General features: G+C 43.7%; 1 protein-coding gene across 4 annotated transcripts in view; it reads right to left on the bottom strand.

Moving 5' to 3' along the window:
• PIK3R6 (phosphoinositide-3-kinase regulatory subunit 6) overlaps positions 1–12,476 on the bottom strand; it is a 521,088-nt gene that overhangs the window by 51,917 nt on the left and 456,695 nt on the right. For all 4 annotated transcript variants that reach the window (XM_085616834.1, XM_085616836.1, XM_085616835.1 and 1 more), the window contains one exon: positions 6,810–6,909. In XM_085616834.1, the coding sequence (XP_085472960.1) occupies positions 6,810–6,909 (100 nt within the window). The remainder of the gene's footprint in view (positions 1–6,809; positions 6,910–12,476) is intronic.

Raw genomic sequence — 12,476 nt, 5'->3', positions numbered from 1 at the left:
ACGAGTGAGGCACCGTTTTTATCGGGAGACCCGGGGGAACGCTGGGTGGTAGAAAATTTGTGTCAGCCCGGTGATGCCACAACTTTCCCACACAAAAATGTGTGAAAAAGGTGATTTTTCAGCTAAATTTGAGGTTTGCAGGGCATTCTGGGTAAGGAAACGTTGGGGGATCCACGCAAACCATACCTCCCTGGAATCCCCCGGGTGTCTAGTTTTCAGAAATGTGTGGGTTTGGTAGGTTTCCCTAGGTGGCCGCCAAGCCCAGGGCCAAAAACTCGTATGACCCCCTTTGCAAAACCAGGTTGTTTTGTGATAGGTAATTTTGATGTCTCCTCAATAGGTTTTGGGCCCTTGCCTGACGTGGGCACTATGCCTACCCACGCAAGCATAGTCTCTGAAGACTTTGGGGAACGCAGGGTGGGTGGAATTTTGTGGACCCACGCAGATTCCAGAACTTTCCGACAAAGAAATGTGAGGAAAATGTGTTATTTTGAACACATTTTTAGGTTTGCAATGGATTCTGGGTAACAGAACCTGGCGAGAGCCAGTGAAGTCACCCCATCCAGGATTCCCCTCGGTGTCTAGTTTTAAAGAATGTACAGTTTTGCTAGGTTTGCCTACGTGCCAACTGCGCTAGGGCCCAAAATCCACAGGTATGCACATTGCTAAAAAAAATAAAAAATCGGAGCCCAGTGGGGTTTCTGCCGCCCTGGGGGGGAATCGGGGAAGGGGGTTTCATCCTGATATGCCCCCAAAGGGGCAGAAAGACTGTGGCTATTTTTTGTGGGGGCATTGGTATGACCATTTTGGGCAGCCCCCACCCCCACGCATAAAAAAAGCCTGCATACTCGCTGGCGCCTACTGGGCTTTCTGCCCCCCCCAGGGGGCAGATCAGGGGCCACTGCCACCATCTGCCCTCCCGGGGGGGCAGAAAGACTGGAATTTCTCTGGGGGTGGGGTGGGGTATTGTCATGCCCATTTTGGGGAGCCCCTACCCCTACACTAATAAATAAAAAAAAATCCATGGTTTCTAGTGGACATTCTGCGCCCCCAGGGGGGGCAGATTGGGGGCTACAGCTCCCATCTGCCTCCTGGGGGGCAGAAAGACTGACATTTTTGTGGGGGGGAGAGTGGGGGCATTGGCGTGCCCGTTTAGGGCAGCCCACACCCTAAAAACAATTGCGCAACAAAAATCCCTGGTGTTTAGTGAGCTTTCTGCCACCCCCCGAAGGGGCAGATTAGGGGCCAGTGCCCCATCTGCCCCCGGGGGGGGGGGAGGGGGGCAGAAAGACTGTAATAAGTGGGGTGGGGTGGGGGTATGGGCCTGCCTGTTTTGGGCAGCCCCCACCCCTATTTTTTTTTTTAACAATTCCCTGGTGTCTAGTGGGCTTTTTGCCCCCTCGGGGGGCAGATTAGGGGCCGATGCCCCATCTGCCCCTCAGGGGGGGGGGGCAGAAAGGCTGTAATGGTGGCGAGTGGGGGGGGCATTGGCGTGCCCGTTGCGGGCAGCCCCCACCCTAAAAATAAAACTAAAAACTAATCCCTGGTGTTTAGTGGGCTTTCTGCCCCCCCCCCGAAGGGGCAGATTAGGGGCCAATGCCCCAGAAAGACTGTAGTTATTGGGGGAGGGGTGGGGGCATTGGCTCATTTCAGTTTCACTTTCACTGTAATGACGTCGGCGTGAGGTGCGCGCCGATCGTCATTACAGTGAAAGGGGGGGGGGCGCCTCGGGTGCTGGGGAAGCTCTTCCCCAGCTCCCGAGGCTATTTTTGCAGAAAGGGAATCCCTCTGGTGCCCGCACCAGAGGGATTCCCTAGGGTATGCCTCATGACGAGCTGGACTCATCATGGGCACAGCGCGACTGTGCTCCATGACGAGTCCAGCTCGTCATGGGCATACAAGGGGTTAACAACTCCCTTATGTTACTATCTCCCCCATCAAAGCCAGGAACAAATCTGCTATAGAGTTCTGCAGTTCCTAAAAACTTCCCCAGCTCATCCTTAGAAGAAGGACTTAGCATCTCTTTGATGGTATTTACCAAGTCCTCATTAGGCCGAATTCCCTCTGCTGTAATTAGTGTCCAAGATCCTCAATCTCTGACACTCAAAATTTGCACTGTGCATGCTTTAAAGTCAGCCCATTCTCACTCAGTCTTTTCAATACTTCACACACCATCAAATCATACTCCACCTGAGTCCTTCCAGGCACCAATACAGCATCTTGATATATCTTCAGGCCAACAACACCCTCCAGTACATGCTCCATAGACGGCAGAGGCAGAACTCAAACCAATAGGCAGTCATACATATTTGTAAGGATCAAAAGGTGTGAAGAATGAGGTTAGCACTTGTGACTGTGGATGTATTATCTGGTGGTACACCGAGGTCAGATCTAACGAAGTAAAGTATTTGACTCCACTAAGAAAACATAGCATTTCTGTGATATTTGGTAGTTGATAGCAATCTACTATCACAGCCTCATTTAACTCCCTCAAGTCCACACAAAGTCTAGCTTCCCCATTTACCTTCTGAGCTATCATTACCGGTGAGAACTATTCAGTTGCCTCTTCCTCTTGAATCACTCCAATTTCCCTCAACTAATCCAATTATTTTTTAAGCACATCCTTAACCATTAGAGGTACACTCTTCACTTTTCCCACCTCTGTCACAGGAGCTCACTGAAAATAAAATGGTTCAATTGCTGGCGTAGTTCACTGTGGATGTAGATGCCCTCCCTCACAGAGTCAAATGAAGAGAAATGAAATTCAAGCAATTGCCGGTCACGCTACGACATCCAAGCACTTATGTGAGGAACTGGCTTTTTAATCACAAGTCTCGTTTCCCAAAATAAGATGGCCACCGACGTGATGTGCTGATGCGCACTCCAACCTTTGACCTCACGTCAGGCATTCCAACGTGCTTGTGAGTGTCGCTCTTGTGCGTGGCGAAAGAAGGAGTCCGTACCGAGCCAGCTGACTCGTGCAGTGAAGCAGAAAGGTGTGAAAAACTCCAACCAACACACATGGTGGAGCATGCAACAAGCTGTGCGCTTGAGATGTAGTTGCCGGGTAGATCCTTGCAGCGCCGTGCGCTCGGCCTGTGCCCAATCCGGTTGCCAAAGTCCTAATATGTAGCAAATTAGAATAGAAGCCGCACTCACCTGCAAGGTTCTGAGTAGGGAATAAGGTAGCAATTATTAAGAACTTTGCTGTAAGTGTCCGGTCACATAGCCCTTGTCACAATGTCAATGTCAATAAAAATCCTTGATGTTGAGGTCTGAAGCGTAGATTGTTACCTCCAGTCGTCACCAATGTGAAAAGGCAACAATTTCCACAGGACTCAATATGTAATTATTTGAGATTTCATGCCCAGTATATTAGACCCTATCCATCAGTGGTTAGAGCTACTCCAGCAGCGAGCTTCAACTTCCACGGTTCAAATCATTAAAATCTCACCTGGAGCACTCAACCCATAATCACTCCAGATCCAAGTACAACATACCACATAACTCCTAGTACAACATACCACAAGAGGGAATAACATTAGTAGAGCCTACTTCCTTGTTTGGAGTAAAGGATACTTTCACCACCCTATGAGATGTGCAAATTCTCAAAAGTGGGCTATAGGAGGTTTATCTATGTTGAGCTTATCTACAAATGTATGTGTGGAAAAGTAGAAGAAAGTCCTGTTTCGCATAACATTTAGTATCAACTGATATCTTCTTCATTTTAAGATATGACTCAACAATTTCTACAGCCACCGTCTCACTTGTTACAAACACTGCTGCATTTCAAGTGCAAGCTACTCCCACAAGTCAAGTGAAAAGATTGGCACATGAAAAGTCAACACAAACCACTTCACTCCCTCCCTGTATAGGAATGACTTAAGAGCACTATGTTTTCCTTAGTTCCTTTTTAAAAATTATTCATAGTGATGCAATCCTGAAGGACTGCTGAGAAAACAGATTGGCCTCACCTGCCAGTAGTTACTCTGTTTGGACTCCACTTTGCAAAAACCATATTGACTGGAAAAATAAAGATGAACATCCCCAAATAAAGCATGAGTTTATGCTGGAAAACCCAGCAAACACCGTCAAAATAACTCTTAGTGTATTGTGAGTTGATGGTAAGCCCAAGCCATAGCTAATGTGTGCTGGCTGGTGCAGTAACACCTCCATTAAATTGCTGTTATTAGGATTCAAGCATTTGTGAAGATTCAGCTGAAGATTGGAAAAGCCATTATTAAAGTATGTGTATGAGACATTTTACTCATAAGCAGGCAAAGCCAAATTGTCTCAAGAATGTAAGTCTGTCACTTTTCCCTCCATGTAGGGATGAACTGGAACATTTATCACCGCGTGACCGTCACCCACAGAAGAAGATCATGCCAGCCATGGCCGAGAAAGTTCTAGTTCAGTTCGAGCTCTGTCTTTGAATTTGCTGCCTGAAACTACAAGAAGATGGATTACCCTGCTGGATCCCTGTTCTGCACCACGCAGGACTGCTCTCTGAAAGACTGCTCGTGTTGTCCACTTAGAACTACAACCCAGAGAACTTTGCCTTGCTTAAAAAAGGATTAGAAGTGGACTCCCTGAAAGCAACAGGTTAAAAGAGCTTGCCTGCGCCATCTCCCTCAAGAAGTCCCCAGTATGGACTTTTAAGGAATTTGCCAGGTGCATTGTGAGAACTGTAGTCCAGACTTCCAAGGACCATCTCAGAGCTTCTAGACCCTTAGATTTTTGTTTTGGACACTTTGAACCCTCAAGATGAACTTCAGGACGAAGTTCTAGAGGTTTGGAGGAACTTTTGGAAAAAGCTCAATAAGTCAACCGGTCCGAAGTTGAGTCTAGCCGACTACCTGCAACCGCGACCCAGACTAGATTTCAGGTTCATCCCGCTGAAAAATCTGGCACTCAAGACACCCAGGAGTAGACCGGGAGCTCCTGTTGAATCAAACCGGCGAACCCCCTGCGAGTGCAGCCTGATAAAGTGCCTTTCTTGCCTTCGATAGGAAATCCTCCTGAAACGTTTTTCAGTGTGAAAGTAACATTTTGACAGGGGCCTCCTGCTTAGCGTATCCGACCAGGCCTCCATCACTGTCGGCCTCAAACTTTGACTTTGTCCGGTCAAGCGCAACCGGATGTCCCAGGTTGGCGCTATAGGTACTATAAAGAAGTTCAGCTTTAAAAAATCATATCTGCGGTTCCCTACATTGAATTTTTAGGTCTCGCCTGACCCAGCGCATGCGCTGGTCTGGCGAAACTTATTGAGAGGGCTCCAAAAAGTGCTACCAGGCCAGCCTAGAGCTACAGTGCATGTGCACACGCGCCACGCTTTACCGCGATTACTTTCACTTTCGCGGCGCTTTGCATAGCCAATAGGTCTCACTTTTGGGACATTATAAGTATTTAGTTATGCAACTGTTGCATAGCTAAACACTTATAAGGTCCCAAAGTCGAGGCCTATTGGCTATGCCAATGCTTGTTGTTGTTTTGGTGTCATTTTAAAGATAAAACTATTTCCTATTTTTATAAACTGGTATGGGATTTTTATTGTGTATTGGTGTATTTAAATGCTTTACGTACCTGTCTGCTGAATTAAGCCTGCCTGCTCGCAGCCGGCTACCAAGGTTTGAGCCAGGGGCTAATGTATTGAGACCTTGTCTGGACCCGTATATTGCATGGGTGACCTTATTGCTAGTGGTAGGTGCATACTTACCCCCACCAATAACCCATTCTCCAATGCTCACTACTTTAAAGCCGGCTTGCCATGCCCTCGCCACTTAACGATAGTCCACGAAACATTTGCTTCATGGGATCTCACCAGCCTTCCGTGATATAATAAAGAAATCTATGTTAGGATAAGCACAACACCTCACTGTAAGCAATGAATAAATCAGCCAACCTATTAAGTCAAGTTAGTCCAGTTGAATCTGCTCTTTTACAGGCTGTCCATGCGCAGGCCTCTAAAGTGCAGCTTAGCTGCAGTCTTCAGATATATTATCACTTGTGTGACTGCACTCACACCACTGTTCTAGGGACAAACATTCAAGTACAAAAGCACACACTTCATCTTGGTTCATACCCCAAGTGCAGCATACTTGTCAGCCTACGTTCATTAGCAGAAATGTGCTCTTTTCTTTGTTTCCAAAGAGGGGAACGGGTTATGCGGATAGGTTCACCACTGATATGGCTGGTCACTCCCATGAGACATGAGCTGGGCCGCAGCCAGGTGTGAGGCTTGAGCCGTTTCTGGTGTGCCCACCGGTAAGAAGCACAAAGTGGGCTTAAGCCGCAACTCACCACTGAGGCCAAAAGAGGCTGTCATGTGCCAGCTTTTGGTAGGCGTTCTGCGCTATTCGAATGTGGTCCAATTGCACAGCACACCCGCATGCTCATTTGAGGTGAGGCCAAGGCTCGTTTGCATGCAATAGTAGAGATAAAACTAAAATCATGGAATACTAGATTAGTGGCCGAGATTCATTCAAGCATGTTTAACCATAATATTTTGGTTGGCTAAAAAACATCAGCAAGAATCAGTATACGTTCTAGCACTCAACACACTCCGTGTGTTCTTCCAGCTGCACCACATAAGAGGTGCTGCTCTATGTTATGAAGATGCAGAGTTCAAGCCATAAAAACGTTCAAAATCAACACTGGCAAAGGCTATGCACCGTTTGCAGAACTAGCAAAAAAATGACAACATGGGCATGTTATTTCACGCCAAACTAACTAAACAGTTTTTTTATGAGCACTCGCTGTCATCTTAAGGAGATGGAAAGAAACTGTGATACTCTTAGGAAAATACTCACTTTTGTGAGAAGCATATGGTGCTAGTTCTTGTAGGTCAGCTTTCAGTTCAGTGAGAAAGGTGTCCTCGGCTGATGGCTGCGTGAGGTCACTGAAGTAAATCTGTGAGAGAGAGAGAGAGATTGAGAGATTATATAAGGAGTCAAATGTAGAGTTTGTGACCGCGGAGCATGCTGGGAAGCAACAAGGATGTTCTCGCTACAGCTGAAGCACAGGCATTCGACGGCTTATAAACCAGACCCAGGGCTGGTTCTAGGATTTTTGGGGCCCCGGGTGAAGGGGAATGTACATAAGTGACACCTTCAGGACTTCGGAAGCTGCTTTGTGCAGACTCCTCCTGGGCCGCAGCTCCTCCTCTCTGCCACCTACAAGCACCTCTTTCACAGCTCATATCGGGCTGAAGGTGGGAGAACAGCTTGGGGGCAGAAAGTTGAAACAGACCAGACTGTAAAGTGCTGACAATGGGTGTCCCACAGTGTCTCTCAATGGGCAGCCAGGCAGGCGGCCTAATTGCAGGACAAAATGCATCTCCTTGCAACTGGCACAAGATGAAGTGTCCCCCTCCCCTAGGCCTCCCCACACCATCCCTGAGTGGCCCAGGTATGGCCCCCCTCCTGTTAGCCCAATTGCAAACAGACACCTTTCTTCAATGGGATCGGCAGGGGCACAAGAGGTTTGGTGGTGGGCCCCATGCTGGTGATGCCCAGACCTTCAACCAACAACGCACTTTAAACCATTTTGTTTCACGCTGTCCTCTAAAGATCTGGAACATGTGTCCTCCCGCTATTATCACTATCCGATCCCTCTCGCTGAAACATGAAAATCATTCTCTTTCGTTGTAAATTCACCTCTCACTGCCTCTTCTGCTCTGTTTAATAATCCTTAAAGTTTTCTCTCTCTAATGACGCTTGAGACAAACTATGCTCTCAAGGCTTGGTTGGCTATCTCATTAGTTATTGCAGTTATCTACTCTTCCTGTTTCCTTGTTATCTGATCCATCTCAGTACCTCTGATTCTGTCCTAGCCGACCCCATTCTACTAATCAGCTTCTATAATGTGTCCATTTTTGTTTTGGATAATTCCCATATTCGTTTATTAAAAAGAAGTTAGACTGTGTTCTGCTCATTTTAATGTTTCAATGCAACTATTACCGTGACTTCTAAATGTCTGGCATATAGTTACACCGTTAGCAAAATATTTGTATGTAATGTAGGTTACCTGATACTAATTTGATTCTCTTATTTGCCTTACCGACCCTTATACTATTCTAACACCTATTAGCTCTGCATTATACTAAGGGCCACTGAATTTATGAGTTTGTGCCGGTGCTGTGTTTCTAATAGATCTGCTGCATTTGCCACATGATTCGTCATCTGCTGCATAATCTGCAGATTTTAACCAAAAACATCTTTGTTTCTAGCTCAAACGGTTCAAAAGTTACAAAGAATTAAGCAACAATGGCTGCGCACAGTAGAAGACAAAGGTTGGCTGGTCACCTTTCTGTTGCTTATTTCTATGTTAGGGTGTTAATTACATTGGTACTAATATGGTGCAACCAATGCCCAGTGTTAACAAGCGTAAAATGACAAAATAATGAAGTAATAGTATAAGAAAATGTGCTGCACTAGGCCTCATAATTTGTCTTTTCTTGCAGCATAATTTAGTGAACCTTGCAGCATATTTTGGCCCTCTCCTGCCATATAATTCTGACATTGTTTTACTTTGTGTCAAACCCAGATGACAGAGAATATGTATCTGCAACTTTTTGTTATGATTTAACATTCATGTGTATGCCAGACATCTGGCAGGATAGGTCGTCATCACTGATTGCTGATGCATATATGCGCACTGCCTTCCCTTTGCACATCACCTGCACTTATCCCTGCTATGCACTTGTCACCTCACATTGTGTGCACCTGCTTCTTAAAATTGTATAAATGTGAAATGCATTCTATTCTATATATTTGATTAATTTCAATCCCTGTGATACAATTAAATTATAACCACTGTTAGAATGAGCTAATCGGTGTTGTTATAATTTGCTTACTTTGATCATTTGCTGCTCCTCTATACTTTGTGAATGCTCTCCACTGTGACATTATTATATGTACCACATATAATTCTAGTGGCCCTGCTTATACTCATAATTTTTAGGTCAAGCTTCGATCGACCTGTTATGTCTCTTCTGTGGGGGTTTGGCACACCCACCGATTGCCATTGGTTGTTATCTGTGGCATTCAGAAATGCTGGATTGCTATTGGTGCATTTGTGTAAATGTCCCTCCTTTGTGTTCTTAGCTCCCTCTCTGCCGATTTCACTACGAGAACACTTAAGTTGGCCATCCCACTGTGGAGGGTGTGATGGCCCCTCCTCATGTTTTCGCATGCCTCCTACATCCAAGCTCTCAGCCTCGCCTACCCCCACCTCACACACACACACACCGAGGAATGCTGACTGGATTGAAAGTCGTAAATTGAAATAATGGCAGAGCCAGTCACGAGTTCTCTTCACCTTAACAAATATTTTTTTTTTCTTTAAAGCACAGTGACATCCACTTTACCTTTAAATTGCCGGCAGACCCCAAGTGCCCCTGGCAGGGCAACACCATGCGCAGCCGCATAGGCACCCACAGCTCACTGCTACCAAGAAAATGAAAAGCTAGCCATATTCTGGTAAAACGACCATCATTTGTGGAAACGCGGTCAAAACGATTAGGCTGGATACTTGTCTTTTGCACTTTGGGATGCTGATTTTATCTATTCAATAAAGCACTGCAATCCACTTTAACGAACACGTTGTTGTCCGTACCCGTTTACGCCGCACATGAGGTGAACCAGGATTGTGATAGATATATATATATATATCAAAAAACACCCGTCCCGATAAAGACGAAGGCTGTCTGCTGGGCGGTCCGTGTGGGGGTAATCGGCAACCCCAATTATGCAACACCATACACTTCTCCTCCAGGAAGTATACACGGACACCAGGGATATTTGCAGTTATCAAATTGGTTTAATGGACTGCACAAACAACGCGTTTCAGGTGAACAAGGCGAAAGCTGAAACGCGTTGTTTGTGCAGTCCATTAAACCAATTTGATAACTGCAAATATCCCTGGTGTCCGTGTATACTTCCTGGAGGAGAAGTGTATGGTGTTGCATATATATATATATATTACAAACACCGTCACGCTCCAAATACTGGCGAGAAATCACGGACACGGACCACAAGAATCGCTCTGTTAATTAGCAGTCGCCATTACGCATTTCAACTACCACCGAGTCTTGTTCACATGACAATGCTGCGATAGTTTTCTTACCTTTTAAAGTGACAGTGCATACACAGTGAATAACGTACATTGACGACAGTCACAGACATAGAAGATATCTTTCATTTTGTAGTTCATTCTATGTTTTGAGCCATTCAATCAGTTGGTACTCACTCATGTTAAACCAAAATTCTGAACCAATATACATATATGGAAATATAAATATATGAATGTCAATAAATAAATATCGATAATGTCAATAACAATCAATTGATAAAATTTTGGCTGCAATTGAACCTGTATTATATCAAATATATTTTATAAATATTTGTTGTATATCATCCAATATATGGTATTTCATAGGTGCAAGAAGGTACTTAAATGTAAAGTTGCTGGACCAATTTGATAGATGTCTTTTTTGGTTTACATGCTGTAATTTTCAATGTTTTAATCACATGAGATTTGTCAACCTGTAGTATAGTATATATAAATATTTGTAAGTTAAATTCTGAATGATAATGTATATCTAAATCTCAGGTAATTAATATCTCAATCATATGGCTTGGTGTAATAATATCCTAAAAACTGTTGTAAAATTAAACTTCTGTGCAAATGTGCTATATATAAAATTGTGAAGAAAAGGAAACAATATTATTTTACATAAAAAATTAATTAATGCTGTTGTATGACATCACCAATAGTCTAAACTGGAGAATATCGTTTGAGCTAGATGCGCTAGAGAATGTTGTATATCAGAAAAAATATCAGAAAAAATATATCGAGGGAATAAACTTGTGCTTGATCTGAAGAGAAAAAAACATATCAGTTTTGACTATTCAAATGAAAAGGCCCACAATCAGCCTGGATATTAATGTGGTGGTACATCTAAGGAATGTAGAACGTGGACGTATCACTTTGTGCCTCCGAGAATTTGTTTAAAAGAATCGTTGGCAAGATTTCTCATGGATATGGACAATATATAAATCATCAGATGATAATTTAAATAAAATCGAGTAAAACCAGTTATTACACATTCTATAAATACGGATCATGTTCGTCTAATAAATAAATAAATATAAAATTTTGTATAAATATGTAAATATATAAATAGTTAAATATGAGTCCACATGTTACTAAATATGTAAAAATGTGTAAAATAAGAGGATAGTTCGAGTCATCAAGCGTGGCAGATGATGACTAAGATTTTTTTTTTCCATCTAATGGTAGTGTCATAGAATCCCTTGAAAAGAACAGTTAATAGCTATCAAATGCAAGTGTATAGATCTTTAGTTACATTTAATCCATTAGGCTGTTTGGAATTCATTAGTAGAATATACTTGGTTTCTAATCTACGCAATGCCTCTTCCCTGTTGCCACCTCTGCGGTTGGCTGGCACTGAATCAATGAGATCATATTTCAGATAGGCATTGTTGGAATTATGTGTATCCCTGAAGTGTCTGGCTACAGGATAAGTGTTGTCAAAGTTGCTAATTGCTCGCAGATGTTGTAAAATGCGTTTATGTGCCTGTAGTTTGGTACTTCCAATGTATTGGAGGGCACATGGACATACACTACATATTACGTTTTACAAGTAAGAAGTTTGTTGACTTTAAACTGCCTAGGGCCAAAAGGAGTCACAAATGTTAGAGTATTTATTGCATGCTGGCGGGCTTTGCATGTCTTGCATTTAAAAAAACCTTTGTGTGTCGATAGCCAATTACAATTGTCTATGACATCAGAGTTAGTTTTGACTAAACTGTCCCTCATTGACTTAGCCCTACTGTAAGTGATAGTTAAGTTGTTGGGCAATTCCGCTCCTATGATTGGATCATCTAATACCAGTGGCCAGTTCCGTTGCAGCATCTTACGGATCTCATTATGTTGTTTATTGAACTCTAGGATTGTTTGGGCCTTTGAACGGCTGATGTTTGAGTATCACTGGCATTGATTAGCTTTTTGCCACATAGTAGCTCTGATCTTTCTACTGTCATTGATTTAGCAATAGCACTGTCAATAGTGTTTGAAGAATAGCCTCTTGCTAAAACTCTGACCTTACTTTCAGTTTGGGCTGGTTTAAGAGTCACCGCATCACTGTTGACTCTTCTGAGTCTAAGCATTTCCCCGTAGGGAATGCTATTGATGAGATGGCGAGGATGTGCACTGTTAGCGTGCAAAGTAGCTTTGCCTGCAGTTTCTTTGCGATACAATTTTGTTACGATCTTGTTGTTTTTGATATAGACTTGCATATCTAAATAATTGACCGACTCAGCACTGATTGTTGCTGTCAATTGTCATTCAAAGCCTTGATAAAATCGAGTGCAGACTGCTCTGATCCTGACCATATGACAAAAAGATCATCGATATAACGCAGCCAGACAATGATGTTATTTTGACATTCAAAC

This window comes from Triturus cristatus, chromosome 7, assembly GCF_964204655.1.
Source record: "Triturus cristatus chromosome 7, aTriCri1.1, whole genome shotgun sequence".
Lineage (NCBI taxonomy): Eukaryota > Metazoa > Chordata > Amphibia > Caudata > Salamandridae > Triturus > Triturus cristatus.
The sequence above is the reverse complement of the archived record's forward strand: the minus strand, read 5'-3'. Positions and strand labels throughout refer to the sequence as shown.